Source organism: Physeter macrocephalus, chromosome 18 (genome assembly GCF_002837175.3).
Source record: "Physeter macrocephalus isolate SW-GA chromosome 18, ASM283717v5, whole genome shotgun sequence".
Classification (NCBI taxonomy): Eukaryota; Metazoa; Chordata; class Mammalia; order Artiodactyla; family Physeteridae; genus Physeter; species Physeter macrocephalus.
In genome coordinates, this window is record NC_041231.1 from 73,013,898 (window position 1) to 73,032,078 (window position 18,181).

The 18,181-nt window shown below is 36.1% G+C and overlaps 1 protein-coding gene across 3 annotated transcripts in view; it reads right to left on the bottom strand.

The window, feature by feature from the left end:
* The window catches only part of BTBD9 (BTB domain containing 9), a 402,264-nt gene that overhangs the window by 360,512 nt on the left and 23,571 nt on the right, over positions 1-18,181 (bottom strand). For all 3 annotated transcript variants that reach the window (XR_008615800.1, XM_024121675.3, XM_055080067.1), the window contains exons 2-4: positions 6,502-6,713; positions 2,794-3,157; positions 1,457-1,721 (exon numbers count right to left, since the gene is read on the bottom strand). Coding sequence is in view for 2 of the 3 variants with exons in the window: in XM_024121675.3 (XP_023977443.1) it covers positions 1,457-1,721; positions 2,794-3,157; positions 6,502-6,686 (814 nt within the window). In the remaining variant the exon portion in view is untranslated. The remainder of the gene's footprint in view (positions 1-1,456; positions 1,722-2,793; positions 3,158-6,501; positions 6,714-18,181) is intronic.

Genomic DNA, 18,181 nt, shown 5'->3' on the forward strand with positions numbered 1-18,181 from the left:
AAACAAACAACCCAATCCAAAAATGGGCAGAAGACCTAAATAGACATTTCTCCAAAGAAGACATACAGATGGCCAAGAAGCACATGAAAAGCTGCTCAACATCACTAATTATTAGAGAAATATAAATCAAAACTACAATGAGGTAGTAACACCAGTTAGAATGGGCATCATCAGAAAATCTACAAACAACCAATGCTGGAGAGGGTGTGCAGAAAAGGGAACCCTCTTGCACTGCTGGTGGGAATGTAGATTGATACAGCCACTATGGAGAACAGTATGGAGGTTCCTTAAAAAAACTAAAAATAGAATTACCATATGACCCAGCAATCCCACTACTGGGCATATACCCAGAGAATACTATAATTCAAAAAGACACATCCACCCCAATGTTCAATGCAGCACTATTTACAACAGGCAGGTCATGGAAGCAACCTAAATGCCCATCGACAGACTAACAGATAAAGAAGATGTGGCACATGTATACAATGGAGTATTACTCAGCCATAAAATGGGACAAAATTGGGTCATTTGTAGAGATGTGTATGGATCTAGACACCCTCATACAGAGTGAAGTAAGTCAGAAGGAGAAAAACAAAAATCGTATATTAACGCATATATGTGGAACCTAGAAAAATGGTACAGATGAACTGGTTTGCAGGGCAGAAATAGAGACACAGATGTAGAGAACAAACGTATGGACCCCAAGGGGGGAAAGTGGCAGGTGTGTGGTAGTGGTCGGATGAATTAGGACGCGGAGCGGCTGGGCCCGTGAGCCATGGCCGCTGGGCCTGCGCGTCCGGAGCCTGTGCCCCGCAACGGGAGAGGCCACAGCAGAGGGAGGCCCACATACCACAAAAAAAAAAAAAGAATCGTATTATCTTCACTTAAATAAATAAATAGGAAAAAAATAATGGGTTTTTATCTCAAAGGTTTATTGTGAGAATTAAATCATCATGTAGGACTGTTACTGATATATAAAAGCACTTCATAAGCATTCATTGCTATTATTTTTATTAATGAGAAAAATACCATATAAGTATTGGAAATGCTATGCAAGTGTTACCCATTATTATTGTTATTTAGAATCTCCGTGTTCATGGCACCTAAAATAATAATAAGTATATAGCATGTACTCAGTACTGATTTGATGGAGGAAAGGAGAAAGGTCTTAACATGAGAAAGTAACTTTTGACATTCTAGGGAGCGGCTAGAGAAACTTGTCCAGAAATGGCAAGAAATACCTATTTTGTGGTCTCCAGAAGCTAAGCAATTTCAGGAGGAATTAGCAGGAGAAGGAGTCGGAAAGGCATTCCACAGGAAGCAGAGCTCTATGTTCTCAGACTGACACATACCATGTTTACCTGAACTACAGTTTTGTAGCTAGAGTTTCGTAGCTGAGCCTGTCATAGGATGCAAACAAAACTTCTTGGTGAGATTAGCATAAACATCTACTTACTGAGCATGCCTCTATAATTAAGGTCCATGTCCCGGCTCTCCGATCGAACTTTAATAGCATCCAGAATGGCATCAGGAGACAATAGTCCCGAAGGCCTCACGACATTCAGAAGTTCAGTGAGGCTCATCAGAGGCAAACGGACAGCCTGCATGATTTCAGCATGATTCTCCTTTGAATTATGCTTACACCAGTTTAACAAGGCTAAGAAGATATCTTTTTCAGGAGCTGCAAATGAATCTCTTAATACGATGTTTAAAAGTGCTGTCTGAAAAGGATAAAAAGGAAAAATTCCAGTTATTATGGAGCTCAACCATGTGCATGATCAATCAGTAAAACTTTACTGAACTGCAGGTATCACTTATATTTAAGCAGTTAACTCTTCTTGACCATCTTCTTTCCTTATTCTTTGTGCCATGTACTCTCTTGCCCATTATGGCTGTGTGAATAGCCGTAGGCATCTTGTACCTAGTCTTTCCAGCACATTTGCACCCATCTTTAATAAAATAACAAGCAAAACAGCAATGTGACACGCTGTCATTCCATACAGGTTCTTCAGCAGAGTCTGCATTTATGAGCCGGTAAGATGCATCTAGCATTTAAAATTCAAACCGTTCCACAGTATTACTGCACCACCGCACTTTTGGTTCTCAGATTTCTAAACTGACTGCCAGCAACACTGTGCGACCCCACAAGATCCTTGCCTTTGAAAATTAACTAGGACAATAAAAATCACAGTTACACTCAAATCAAGACTTGTAGCTTTTCAAAGAAGTTTTCTCATTCGAAAAGTCAGGTCCTAGGAGGAACACAGAAAGGGAAAGGAAAGACAATCACCAGGGTTGAGAGGAAGATTTGGGAAAAATAGTTTTATTCTAGCTATTATATGGTATAAAACATTGTACAATAGTGAATTCTGGGCCAGAAAATAAAAAATGACAATGACTTAAAGACACCCAATGAAACATCAGATCTTCTTTATGAATTTTCCCCCTCAATACGGAATTATCAGTAACACTCTGTCAGAGAAATACAAAACCAAAAACAGTATGCAACATCACAAAGGAGCCTATTTGACGCCATCACGTTGAAAACAACCACCAGCAGCACAGTCTCTTTTGCACATAGAACTTATCTGAAGAACATTAAAAGAAAACAGCAGCAATCTGCCTCTCTCTTATATGATCTAGAGTCTCAGTAGCCAGAGGCAAGTGGCTAGACAAGCTCTTCCACACTAATGTTTTTTATTTTTTTTATTCTTAGTCCACTGCCATATTTCTAACTTACAGATATAAAGAAAACAGTGCATGCCTGTAAATTACTTGTAGACAATGACACACCTTGGAAAGGGAGAGGAAGCCTTCGCTTGAGAGCACCTCCTGAGCATTTCTGTCCATAAACATGCAGCACATGGAAGTTAACTTGGGAAGGGAGTAGAGACTGGCAACATCAAAAGTCATACAGACATTCTGAATGTTAAGTATGGTGCAGAGGTACTCAGAGGTAGAATCCTCCAGCTCTGGAAATCCATATTTATGAGCCAGGCTCAAAAAGTCCAGCAGTACCTCCTCCTTCTCATCTGTCAGTGTCGCCCGCCCAGTGTAGATGTATTTAAGTAGCATTGTGAATGCTTCTGCAGTGGTGTCTTGGAGAGGGATTTCGGCTTCAGGCTGAGATTCTCGCATTCCACCATAGAGTAATGCTCTGCACATCAGAGAAGAAATGCATGAGAAAAACTTCAAATAGGATTTGCTACAAAATTATGAAATAAAGGTTATCAACATTATAAAAAACATACATGTGTTTAATGACACAAAGATTCAGGTGAAAAAATGCATAGTAATAACTTAAAATAGTTCTCTAAAGAAAGACATAATTTTAAAACTATTTTGAATTAATTCTATAAATTGAACTAACGAATAATCCTGAGAGCTCAAGATACATAATAGACATTCATTAATTAGAAAGATGAAAGTGCTCTTTTGAGAGGAACAGTGAAATCAATATAAACCTGTTAAAGGTCAAGAAAGTAGTTTAAAAAGTAAAGTTCCAGAGGAAAAGATAATCAGATGGAAACAATTAAACACAATCAGGCGCCATTCTCCCTGTCAGGCTGGCAGAAATTAAAAACCTGTTAATATTCAGCACCGCAAAAACAATGGAAAAACAGGTTTTCTCATGCACTGCTTTGAGAGTATAAATGGGTATCCCTTTTTGGAAAGGAATTTAAGTAATATCTATTCAAATCTAAAATGTGCATACCCTGCAACTCAGTAATCTCACTTTTAGGATAAAGTTAAATGTATAAGATAATACAGCAAGATAAAGATAAATGTATAAGAAGATATACTGAAACAATGTAAAAAATCTTAAATGTCCATCAAGAGGCACATGGTTGAAAAAACTATGATATTCACATTCTGTGCAGCCATTAGAAAGATCAAGGGAGATCAAAATATACTGTCTTGGAAAGATGTTCAGGATATAGTTGGTAAGTCAGGTGGCAGATCCCTATGTGTGGCATGGAAAAGAGTGTATAACACACACTTACATTTGTATGCACACAGGTATATATAGATATATCTATTTATATTGAGGGGAAATACATATTAAACTGTTAACAGTGGTTGTCTCTAGGGAATAGGATTAGATGGCTGGAAGGGAAGGGTCTTCATTTGGCAGTTTATAAATTAAAAATGAAATTCGTGATGGGATTATGGATAATTTGACTTTTCTATTTTGTCTTCCAGTATTTTTCAGATTAAAAAAAAATCCCCACATTACTGTTTACCTGCTCATCTAAATAATGAAAACTAGACAATCCAGTCAGGTAGTAAATTTACACTTCTACCTCTATTACTCTAGGAGAAATAAAATGAACCAATTAAACTTTCCAATCCATCAGGAAAAAATGGGTGGCCACAGGAGGACTAGGGAGGAGTGCAGAAAAGGAAGAGCAATGAGTGAGAAAGAAAATGTGTAAAAGTGAGAGCAAGAAAATAAGGGGACAAAAAGAGACTCCCGTGCTCCTAAGATTCTCAGAGCAGGACTAGCATTTCAAAGTTTCCCTCCATGCTTGCCTAGAACTCCTCCGACCCTCCCCCGGAAAAGCAAGACAGGACGTTCTTGCTTACCTCACAGAAATAGTTGCAACTACCCAGCAAAAGATTCATGAATATTCTGAGCATACTTCCTCACTGGGTTATAGTCTGCCTAAAAACACCTGTGAAGGTTTCCATGAATCCAGAGAGCATCCAATCACAACCTTAAAATTGCTAGATTAAAGGATACCTTCCTGGGGAGATCTTGCCAAGACCTACTCCCACTCCAGTGTGATCCATGGTACTTACCTGGACTCTCGATGCTTTAAAAGTGGTTTTGATGAGGACCCCTAGGAAGCCTAAATATGAACTCCCAACTTGTGGAAGGTTCCCTCCGGTACAGTTAGCTTGTCCTTATCTGGGAACTGATAGGCTCTATGACCACACTCATAAGGTCTCTCCTGACAGTGAACTTTCCTTTGCACATGAACAGTGTCAGCAATGAGAATCAGTCTAAGATAGCATTGGTAATGACTGAGTTTAGCCTGGTGTGCCATCAGATATTATAAAGGTTCAATACCCACAAAGAGACAGCAAGAACAAGATCAATAAATGAAGGGAGCACATTCCACTCATTCAATACGATCTTCAAATTTCTAAAAGTACTTGAGTTTCTTTTAAGAATATACTGATCACCTAAAAGATACCCACCTACAGTTGTCGCAAATTATTTTTGAAAGAGGGAAGATATATAATAGTAACAAATACTAAACATAAGGCTGAAAAGTTCTAAATTAATAAAGAGTGGACTTTTACAAGACACTTTAATATAATGAATGGAAGAATGAAAAGGGAAAGAAGCACAAAAGTGTGCAGAGGACAGAGGCTGGTAACAAATAATGACAAGACCAAGGCCAGCTGCCTTGCCTTGATAGGAGCATGTTAGCTAGAACTCTTAATAGACTCCTCTCTCTTCTAAGGTCCTGGCTGTATTTACAGTGGCATTTTATATTTACAAGATGAAACGTTCTAAAAATGTTTATAAAGCACTGTAAGAGTTATAGCTAAACACTAAATATTTCCAAGAAACACACTTTACTATAATATGTGTGACTCTAGGTTGGTTTGCTGTCTCGTTTAATTCTGATTGTAAAAATCAGAATGCAGTTTTCACTAGAAGATAAATGAAATTTTATCCATGCCTTCAGCATCTCAATTTCTCGATATCAAGTTTCACAGACAAATCCATGGTTTTTTAGATATGGACTCTATGGATCTGTCAAGGATACATTATCAGTCAATAATTCAGTGATGATTCCCTTTTAACTAAGATTAGGTAAAATGTAGAGTAATTAGACCTCAGTTTAACATTTATAACCCTGGAAATTAGGGGTCTAAGTAACAAACAATAGCTACGTATACGTACAAGTATGATTTTAACATTAATTAAACACATATTTTGTTTAGTTTTGGCTCTAATATAACTATGAAACTTAGTCTCAGTAAATATTTAAGTTTCCTTTGCTTTGGGGTTGTCAAACTGCATGTCTTAGAGATCTGTTGGGTTACCTACAGGTCCTGGGCCTCAGCAGTCTGAAACTAAGATGTATACGTGTTCACTGGCGAGTCCAGAGGTCAGTCTACACATACAACAAGAGGCCCATCTGCCAATAAATCAGTTTAAGTTCCATTAGCCATCAACTGTGAGGAGAGGGTGAAGGCAACAAAGACTCAGCCTGAGAAATATTGTTGAGACCCTGAAAAATGGTTGATCGGGTACAGTCTAGCCTAAGAAGCCTCCTAACCCTATGATTCTAAGATGACTCCTGAAAGGAAAAGGTGATTTTCAAAACATAACAAAAAGTTGACAAAGATTTAATTCTTATAGATGTTGAACTGAATGACTGCTAGAATTTATTGTTGTTTTGTTACATATTTTTCACAGAGTGGAAAATACCAGTGTTTTCTACAAGTGACTTCAATCTTCAAAAAGTAATATACACTTACCGAAAATATTGGCACCTTGCTGCTAAAATTACCCTGTGGGCAGGAAAACGTTTCTTTTCCACAACAAATGTGACGTCGCCATATTCTTCCCCAATCAACAAGGCACCAATATGTTCAGACAAAATGTGCACATGATCAATTTCTCCCACTGCAGTAAAGGGGCGAAGAGGGTGGCTGTTACTCATCTTGTAGAACAGATGATAGTCGTTGATCTATTATATAAAGAAGGGATGAGAGTTAGCGAGGAGAGGGGAGTACACTTCGAAAATCACATACCATAAACACAGATAAGTAAAAATGTATATTCTAAAAAAATCACAAAAGAGAGCAATTTCATCATCATTGGTATCTATATTAACCCATCTATTCTGGGAAGCAATTCAGCCTACTTCCATTAACTCCACTATTCTCACTGCCTTATCACACTAAAAGTCAGGATCTTCAAACACTAACAGCACTTGGAGCCATCACAATCTAGAAAGCTGTGTTAAACTACAAGTCCCTTATTTCTCAGTATCTCAGGAAAAGGAAAATCAACAACCAGAAGAGCTCCTCTTTTAGCACAGATATATTTACTAAGGTGGGTATAACTAACTAGACCCAGTGGAAAACTTGTTCAGGCACAGATCTAGGCCTAAATCACAAACAGAATAAACCAAATCGTAAGATTTCAAATGATTACAGAGGTTTTGGTCTGAAACCCTCTTAAATATTTTATAAAAAATTATAATCTTCTTAAGTCACAGAAAAATAACTTGACATTTATTAATAGAAGCTTAGAGAAAGCATCCTAACCTCCCTCAAAAAAAGAATAACTCCAATATTTTTCTGAAGACTGTAACTTCCAGTCCAAACTTGTACCCCTGATAATCAGGTAGCCTGTGTTTATCAGAACATCATTATATTTAATCTCACTTCCTTGCTTTTGTATGCAATGCCTTTCTACAAATGTAACTGCAAATCAAAGGGCTAAAACTTGATTAACAGCTTTACATATTAGAAAGGGGAGTTATTTTCTTCAAAAGCTAAAAATGTTTATATTCTTAAATCTCTACTATATTTGCAGGTAGTACTTTTCCAGGTGTAAGTAACCCAGCAAGTGGATGAGAGCCCTCACGAGCATGCAGGTGCCTGAAGTGAAGATGTGGCTGATAACTCAGAGGTGAGCCAGCTACCCCTCTGTTGCACCAGAAACTAGAAGAAATGAGCCAGATATGCTCTCTCCACTAGACCTCCACATTTTCTTTCTTTTTTTGGGGAATTTTAGAATTTTATTTATTTTCTTATACAGCAGGCTCTTATTAGTTATCCATTTTATACATATTTGTGTATATATGTCAATCCCAATCTCCCAAGACCTCCACACCTTCTTGAACTCTCCACTTGTAGCAGGATTAAAGATTAAGCCACTCCTAATCTTTAAACTTCCACATCCAGGTCCACTGTCAACAAGGTATGTGAGAAATTGTCTTTATCCCCCGAGACTGCAGTGGAATATCCTCACAGTCCAGTTTCCCCAGTTACTTGTTACTCCATGCCCACCACCAACTGAGGAAGCAACAGCAAGGAATGTGATGTAGAGGAACATGGAGGATGAGTTAGGCAAGGAGACACCCATCCCAGGTAAGTAAACAAGCTCCTGGCTCCCTATAGTGGGAACATCAGAGGGCTAGCAGCATACTCCCCTCATTCTCAAGGCAAATCCCTCTCCTTCAACTGCAACCTGCATTCAAAAGCCCTAAAAAGTGAAACATCTCCAGTCACTTGTGTGTGAAAGACCAAATTCAGCTTAAGAGGATCCATTTAGGAGTGTCAGCAGATCATGTGAAATTCAATCATCTAACGTGTGACACAACAGTCTAACACAGAAGTCGGCAAACTTTCTGCAACGGGTCAGATAGTAAATATTTTAGGTTTTGCAGGCTATACAGCCTCTGTCACAACCATTCAACTCTGTCATTGGGAGCCTAAAAGCAGCCAGAGACAATAAGTAAATTAATGAGCATGGCTTTGTTCCAATAAAACTATTTACAGAAAAGGACCGGATTTAACCCTCAGGCTATAGTTTGCCATCCCTGCTCTAACAAATGATCAAGGACTGACTGTACTCTACACAAAGGATAAGACTGCTTTTGCTTTTTGTTTTGGTTTCTGGCTGGGTTATCCAAACGATGTTCAAAAGAGCATGGTCATTTCCTATATCAGCCATGAAATTCTGAAAGCTACTGGTACCTGATTTCAAAATCCCATTTTCCTTCAACATGAACTCTCATTATCACTATCCAATAGTTCAATGATAGTGCATGACTCTAAACAAAATAGAACCTTTCCCTAGCTGAAAGGACGCCACGCATACACCCACTGAATATGTTCTCTGGTATCATATTATCTTAAAATTTTATCTAGGTCATGAGTGAGACTCAAATGATTAATAACTCGATGGACAATGATAGATTTTTGGTTAACTAGCTCAAAAGTAAATTTATAATTCTTCAACTGATACATAATAAACTTTAATACTATGTATATAAAAATCTAAAGTTTTCCAGATCTGAACTTCTTAATACATACAATTTCATTTTGCTAAATTTACATTCTAATTATGTTTTTCCAACTGGAGACATAAAGCAAATATTTCCGGGTATAGAAAACAGACACTTAGTATGGAATAAACACAATCTGTATTGGCATATAGAAATAATTTTAATTAGACCAGTGATTCTCAATGAGCTTGCCACACATTGAAATCACATGGGGAGCTTAAAAAAGGAAAAAAGATGCTTGAGCCCCACCCACCAGAAATTCTGATTTAATTGGTCTGGAATGTGGAATCCCTATTCTGAAGCCATTCTTATGAGCAGCCTACAAAATAGCCACTGATTTAGACTCTGCTGTTCTAGGTTCACATCCCTTCTCAGGTGCATAAATATACAAAATATCTGCTAAGAAAACTTACTTAGGATATGATTCCATTTTTAATCTTACTGCGAAGAGGCAAATGATGCTAACAAAGTTACCAATGCTATAGCTTGTATGCAGAAAATATTTTCGCCCAATGCCCTAGCTTATCTGTGAAGTGATAGTTTGCATCCATCCACTTGCATTTTAAAAAAGCATGTTTTAGAAACTACACATCAATAAAATTATAAATTGATTACTTTAATTAATAATCAATTACTTTAATAATAATCAAAGTTAACATTTTAAACCATCAAGTGTAATTTGATAAATAAAATTGAGAAAAAAATTAAAGCTCATGGAGTAAAACTGTTTACTGACATGTTTCTTATGCTTTCATACTTATTATTCTGCTACTAACGACATACGTGGTCTTTGACAAATGTTCTAACTTCCATGAGATTATTTCCATACCTGTAATGACAAAATTATAGTACATTTTTAAAGGTATGTCTTAAAACTCTGCCACTGACTTTTAATATGATTGTTTTGTCCTGTCATACGAAATGGACTCTCATAACTCCGCAAATGTCTGGATTCATGACTATAATTTATTACACAAAAGCATCAAAGGAAGATCAGCAAAGGTTTTGAAAAAGCACATGGGGCAAAGTCTGGGAGAAACCAGACACAAGCTTTCAAGACTCCTCTCCCAATGGAGTTATTACATCGAACGTGCTAAATTCCCCCAGGAAGCTGTGAAAGCACGTTGCCAACCGGAAGCTTTTTAGAGACTCAATACTCAGGGTATTTAATGAGGGCTGTTCATATAGATAGGACTGAAGACATGGAGCCTAAAAACCTATCCAGTACTTATTTAATCTTAGATTTGGATAGGAGAAAGGGATACTAAGAAAATAACCTACCCCACCTGCCTAAATGTATTCCTAACCCCTGACCTCCTAATATGCCAGATCCAAACAGTTTCACGGACAGGTTTCTTCAAAACTTCAAGGATCAGATAATTAGAATGTCATTTAAACTATTCCTGTGCACATGAGAAGTTTTTTGCTTCTTCCTATGAAGCCAATATAAGCCTGACACAAAGATGTGACCACATTCACACACTCTAAAATCAGTATACATGAAAAAAAAAGCCTGTGTATAATACTGGAAAACAGAATTAAGCAGAAGCATTCATGACAAAGTTGGTCAATTCCAAGAAAGAAATCTGAATATTAGGAAAAATAACTATCATCAAATTAAAAGGTTAAAGGAGAAAATAATCATATAATTAGCTCAATAAAAGCTAAAATTCCTTTTATTTTAAAAGTTTTAATTGAATAGGAATAAAAGAATACTTCCTAAAATTTATACACAGCCTAACTACAACAGATATAAGCATCTAGTTAATAATAAAACAGTAGAAACATCCCTAGAAAGTTCAGAAATAAGATAAGGATGTCTATTCATCACTATTAACATTTTTCAGGAACAAAAGACAATACAATTAAGAAAACCAAGTTAAAGATAAATGGCTTAGGAAACAAACAGGCAAAATAATCACTATTGGGCTTCCCTGGTAGCGCGGTGGTTGAGAATCCGCCTGCCGACGCAGGGGACACGGGTTCGTGCACCAGTCCGGGAAGATCCCACATGCCGCAGAGCGGCTGGGCCCGTGAGCCATGGCCACTGAGCCTGTGCGTCCGGAGCCTGTGCTCCGCAATGGGAGAGGCCACACAGTGAGAGGCCAGCGTACCACAAAAAAAAAAAAAAAAAAAAAAAAGAAAATCACTATTTGCTGATAATCTCATTGCCCACATGAAAAATCCATGAGAATCAACTGAAAAAATGAGAAAATAAGGAAGGTTCACTAAGGTGACCACATAAAATTATTACAGTTGACCCTTGAACATGGGCTTGAACTGCAGAATCCACTTATACTCGGATTTTTTCAATAGTAAATGCTACAGTGTTACACGATCCACAACTGTGGATCCTCACATGCGGAGGAAATGCGGATACAGAGGAACCTCAGACACGGAAGGCTGACTATTACATTCAAATTTTCAACTGTGCGGAGGGTAGGCCCCCCAACCACTGAGTTGTTCAAGGGTCAACTGTATATGAAAATATATAGTATCCTTTCATGCCCAAAACAACCAGCTAGAAAATATGAGGGAAATGACCTGCAATCTATAACTGCAAAACATAAGCAATACCTAGGAATAAACTCAGAGAACATGTAAAGGAAGTTATAAAACTCTTCTGAGGGACTTAAGAAAAACAAATGAAGAGACATACACTGTTTGGAGATGTTGTAAAGAGACCAATCATCTCTAAATCACCATGTGAAAAAAGCATATTTGGTATTTTATTGTACTTTATATTGTGAACAAAAATAATGCTTTAGGGACTTCCATGGTGGTCCAGTGGCTAAGGCTCTGCACTCCCAATGCAGGGGGACCGGGGTCGATCCCTGGTCAGGGAACTAGATCCCACATGCCACAACTAAAAGTTCCCATGCCACAACTAAATATCCCGCATGTGGCAACGAAGATCCCACATGCCACAACTAAGATCCGGTGCAGCCAAATAAATAAAGAAATAAATATTAAAAAAACAAAAACATAAAACAATGCTTTAGCAACAGAAAGCAAAATTCAAAAAAACATTCTTGATAGTGATACACAGTTAAAAACAGTAATTTGACAAATGGGCACACATATTAGAACACTGAGAAGGAAAAATGAGAATTTTATATTTACCAAGAAGTTTGTAAAGCTGAGAGACACAGTTCTAATTAACACAGGAATTAAAAGTAATCCTGATGAGAATCACAACAGAGTTTTTAAAGTAAATTGGGGTAAAGTAGTTCATCTGAAAGAATAAATATGTGATTTCATATATATTCTGAAAAAAGAAGGACAATGAGAAGAGGCCAGTTTACTGGATGAGAAAGCAAATCATAAATAACAATTAAAACAATGTCATATTAGAGAGATATATCACTGAAACATACTAGTCCAGAAATAAACCCAAGTATACACAAGAATTCAGTATAGTATATATATAAATGTAGCATTTCAATTCAGTGGGAGAAAATATGAATTTTTTCAATAAAAAATGTTGGCTGGCCATTCTGAAAAAAGTAAGCTGGATATTCACACAAGAGCACAAAAATAAATACACAAGAATGTCAACTTCAGCACTTTCTGTAACAGTAAAAAATCGAAAAAACTTAAAGGTCCATTTAATGGGAATTGGATAAACAAATAATGGTAAGCCTCTACAATGGAATATTATACAATGATTTTAAAAGAATAAAGTTAAATACTTTATTGACATTGAAAAAATTTTAAATATATGCATTTACATGAAAAAAAGCAAGCTGCAAAACAATATTATAATAAAATCTTATTTTGTTAAATACATAGAAAGCAAACACCAAATTGTTAACAAGGGTTAACCCAATGGATTAGGGCTGTGGGAAAAATTTTACATAGTGTACTACATATTCCTGTAATGTTTAAAATTTTTATAACAAGAATGTTTTATTGTAATAAAACTATACACAAATATTTCAATAACTTTGGCCAGTAAAATTACAAATTAAATTAGTTTTTGTATGAGACAGCAAGTGTTTTAATTTGCCACATCCAGTAGTACCTGATTTAGTGACTAAGACAGAATGGTAAGCAGAAGGACTATATATTACGTCCACAGTTAAAAATTAATTAACAACTTGAAGTCAAGGACAAAAAGTTCATTACACTAAGACAGGCAAAAAGTAATGAATATCAGATACCTGGGTAGCATGGCCTACTAGAACAGTCTATCTGATACATCCCAACTAAAGATCTTCACCTTACGAGATTTTCAGTATGACTTTTTCTAAATTTACAGGAGATTTTCTCAGATGCAAACAAAGTGCTCTGAGATTTTGCTCCTGTTGACAGTTCCAGAGTCTAAACTTGCTGACATTCACAGGATAGGGCAAGGGTAATCTATTTATTCAAGCTGCTCCTTCAAGGAAAGAGAAGGGTAGGAAGGCAGGGGGGGCAGGGACTTACTCTGAGAGAGGAAATGGTACTGTTCATGATACCATATACAATTATTAGTTGAGGGTTCTGAGACTTCCTATGAATTTATTTACCAGGGATGGTGGTACAGAAACTACACTTTTTTGTGTGGTTGGTTAACTCTCCTGGATTCAAATGCATCAGAAAAAAAAAAAAAAAGACTAAAGCATTAGTACTAAAATTCTCAGGGTTATTGACTATTTACTGTGCTATACGAAACCCACACCCATTTGTTCTAACCAAAATAGTAAACAATGTTCATCAATAAAGTGAGAATTCCATATGTAGTTCACAATGTTGTAATGCTATAATTGCCTCTTATTCAAAAAACCAAGCTGACCTAAATATCAATTTCTTTACTTAAAGCTTACTTCCAGCAGAACTGTTTACAAACTTTTCTTTAACAAGAGCTTACTATATTTTTTAGAATTAAAGTTTACTCTCCAGAGCTTAATCAGGAAACAGACAAAAGGCAAAGTTCCATCAGGTGGCGATGCGAAAGAGTCCTTGAATGCTGTATAAATCTCCCCTGGGAAACCCTCTCCACCCCCCTCATATTTCCTGACTGAAAGAACTTGATGGGAAAAAAGACCTTCTGCTCTTTAATTGCAAAATATAAATGATCTTTCTCTTGAGGAAAGAGATGGCATTTATAAGCATATGGTTTAGCAATTTCTTTCTGCTCTTAGTACCCATGTGGTGTGTAATTTGAAGTAGTAATCCTTAAATTTTAAATTAATATCGCTTGGGGAAATAACTGATGTCCTGTCTGCATCTTAAACACTCACAAAAAATCACATTCTACTTTCTCATTGGAAGAATGCCTCACTTCTTTTGATATATACTCTATCCTTGTCATCCAAAAGTCTGAATAAACAGGTGTAGACTGACCATACTAGCAGGTGTAACCTTGATTCTGATATTTTGCAAATCCAATTCTAAACCTTGCAGAAGAGCAGTATCACCAGGCAGTAAAGTGCTACAGTAAGAAGAGTTCATGGGCATTTTCTGGTCTTGGGATTCCTGAAATCCCTTTTCTCTGGGAAAGATTAAATTATTTCTAACATACAGTCCAGCTCCAAATTCTTCTCGTTCTATGATTTTATATGTTTGTAAACAAATGTTTATAGATACACTCAACTTGGAACACTAAGGAACTGTACCATAAAAATATTTGATGAGATTATTTTATGGAGAGTGTATGTAACTCCATTTACCAATTACCACATTGATTCTCCACTTCTTGGCCAAAGGACAAACTAGTTTCTGAATCTATATATAATTCATTCGATAAGATATTTATTGAGCTCTCTCTACAATACAGGCCCAGTGCTAGGCGAAAGAAACACAAAGATTAGTAAAAGTTAAAGTTGCTCACTGTCCACTGAGGAAGGTAGGGCTAGATGACAAATAATGTCAACTCTAGAACTAGCAGGCCATGATTTTATGATTTGTAGAAAGTCAAATACAGTAATCTTCCATAAGTACCATACCAAAACAACTACAAAAAATTATCTGTCATACTCTTGTATCAGAATAAGAGTTAATATTCAAATAATTAGCAAATTGCTCTCTAAAATGGGGTACTCACATCCTAGGGAGAGCTGAATACAAACCATAGGAATTTGGGAAGAAAATCTTAACACTTATATAGATATATATTTTTAACCTAGAAAAATGAGAAAAAAAGGCAGTGTCCTCCTTTGTTCAAGGGAAATATCAGGTTTACCTGGGCCTGCTTACTTGAATTTACCAAAGGTTATATAGTTTAAATTAAATTATTGCTCACAAAATGACAAGTGAATTTAAAAAGTTTCCTGCAAGGAAACCACTGATTGAAGATAATGTAACATTGCGAACACAAGCAGACAACAAGAAAATGGCCATTATGACAACTCTACCCCTAGTAATCTGATTTTACAAGGTGACCCCTCCCCCAATAAGTCCTAGAGATCTAATACACAGTATAGTGACTATAGACAACAGTACTGTATTATAATCAAACTTGCTAAGAGACTAGAACTTGATTATTCCAACTACTAAAAAGAAATAATTATGTAACATGATAGAGGTCCTAATTATTGTACAATGGCAATGACATTATAACATATAAATGTAGCAAATTAACATGTTGTACACCTTGAATTTACAGTTATACGTCAAATATATTTCAATAAAAAACTGACCCCCAAATTTGAAATTATCAAGGTCATTTGAAACATACACTATTATTAACAATGAACCTCCATATTAAAGGCATTAAAATGACTTAAGACTATAGAACAGAGCTACAGTAATCAAAGCACTACAGTACTGGCACAAAAATAGAAATATAGATCAATGAAACAGGATAGAAAGCCCAGAAATAAACCCACGCACCTATGGTCAATTAATCTACAACACAGGAAGCAAAACTATACAACAAAGAAAAGACAGTCCCTTCAATAAGTGGTTCTGAGAAAATTGGACAGCTACCTGTAAAAGAATGAAATTAGAACATTCTCTAACACCATACACAAAAAAAAACTCAAAATGGATCAAAGACCTAAATGTAAGGCCAGACACTATAAAACTCTTAGAGGAAAACATAGGCAGAACACTCTTTGACATAAATCGTACCAATATCTTTTTTGATCCATCTCCTAGAGTAATGAAAATAAAAACAAAAATAAACAATTGGGACCTAATGAAACCTAAAAGCTTTTGCACAGCAAAGGAAACCATAAAAAAAATAAGACAACCTACAGAATAGGAGAACATATTTGCAAATGAAGCAACCGACAAGGGATTAATCTCCAAAATACACAAACAGCTCATGCAGCTCTATGTCAAAAAAACACCTCAATCCAAAAATGGGCACAAGACCTAAGTAGACATTTCTCCAAAGAAGACATACAATGGCCAAAAAGCACATGAAAAGATGCTCAACATCACTAATTATCAGAGAAATGCAAATCAAAACTACAATCAGAATGGCCATCATCAAAAAGTCTACAAACAATAAATGCTGGAGAGGGTGTGGAGAAAAGGGAACCCTCCTACACTGTTGGTGGGAATGTAAATTGGTACAACCACTATGGAGAGCAGTATGGAGGTTCCTTAAAAAACTAAAAACAGAACTACCAAATGATCCAGCAATCCCACTCCTGGGCAAATATCTGGAGAAAACTATACTTCAAAAAGATACATGCACCCCAATGTTCACTGCAGCACTATTTACAGTAACCAAGACATGGAAGAAACCTAAATGTCCATCAACAGAGAAATGGATAAAGAAGATGTGGTACATACATATTGTACAATGGAATATTACTCAGCCTTAAAAAAGAACGAAATAATGCCATTTGCAGCAACATGGATGGACCTAGAGATTATCATACTAAGTGAAGTAAGACAGTGAAAGACAAATATATGATATCACTCATATGTGGAATCTAATTTTTTTTAAAAAATGATACAAATGAGCTTATTTACAAAACAGAAACAGACTCACAGATTTTGAAAACAAACTTACAGTTATCAAAGGGAAAACAGGTGGGGGTGGGGATAAATTAGGAGCTTGGGATTAACATACACACACTACTATATATAAGATAGATAACGAACAAGGACCTACTGTATAGCACAGGGAACTCTACTCAATATTCTGTAATAACCTATATGGGTAAAGAATCTGAAAGAGAATGAATATATGTATATGTATAATTAAAGCACTTTGCGGTACACCTGAAACTAACACAACATTGTAAATCAACTATATTCCTATAAATTTTTTTTTTTTAAGGCAGAAGCTTAAAACAAAGTAACAATCTAGTAGCAAATTAACCATTTTGCAATAGGGACACAGAAAGTACTTCTCACCTAATAATAATGGTTACTATTATTGAGGACTTAATTATAAGCTAGGCAGAGTCCTAAGCATTTTACACACACCACCTTACCTAGAATTCAAACAAGTGGATTAGGTAGGTACTTTTTTTTTATCCTATTTAACAAATAGGAAATTGAGGGACAGACAAGATTAGGCAACTAGTCCAAGGACACAGACAATAAATAGCAGATTTAAACCAACGTCTGTCAAGGTCCTGAACTTATAAGAGCTACGCTGTAGTGATATGGAAGAAGTCAGAAATGTGTCTCACTCTGACTCCTAGACCTGCCAACTAGCTCCTCACACCAGCAGTTCTCAAACTTTTTTTAAACACCCTATTCAGACCTGGTAAATATGCCATGGGTGATAAAAAAGGAGGTGTCACTTTTCAATCCAACTTTTGGAGATTACATATACATCTGCTTTACTAATATGGGGAGAATAATTCACATTTTAACTACAATGTAGTTAAAACTCTAGTTACTGAAAAATTACAGACCAAGAATATTATTAATACAAACATGCATCAATATACACTATTGGGTTAGCTGAACAACCTGTAACAAACTAAATTGATAATGATAAGGCTAAACAACAATTTATAATAAAAAAAGAACAAAAACAACTGAAAAACACAACCAACTCAACATAACAGTGATATGTATCTTTCCAAAAACATAAAATAATTCTAACTTACGCATGTTCATATGTGGAATAGGAGTTTTGCAATGCTGCGTCAGACTGCTTAGTAGCCAGACTTCTTAGTAGAACACTAAATCAGAATCCTTTATAAACTCTAGTATTATGCAAACATGGATTTATGAATGCC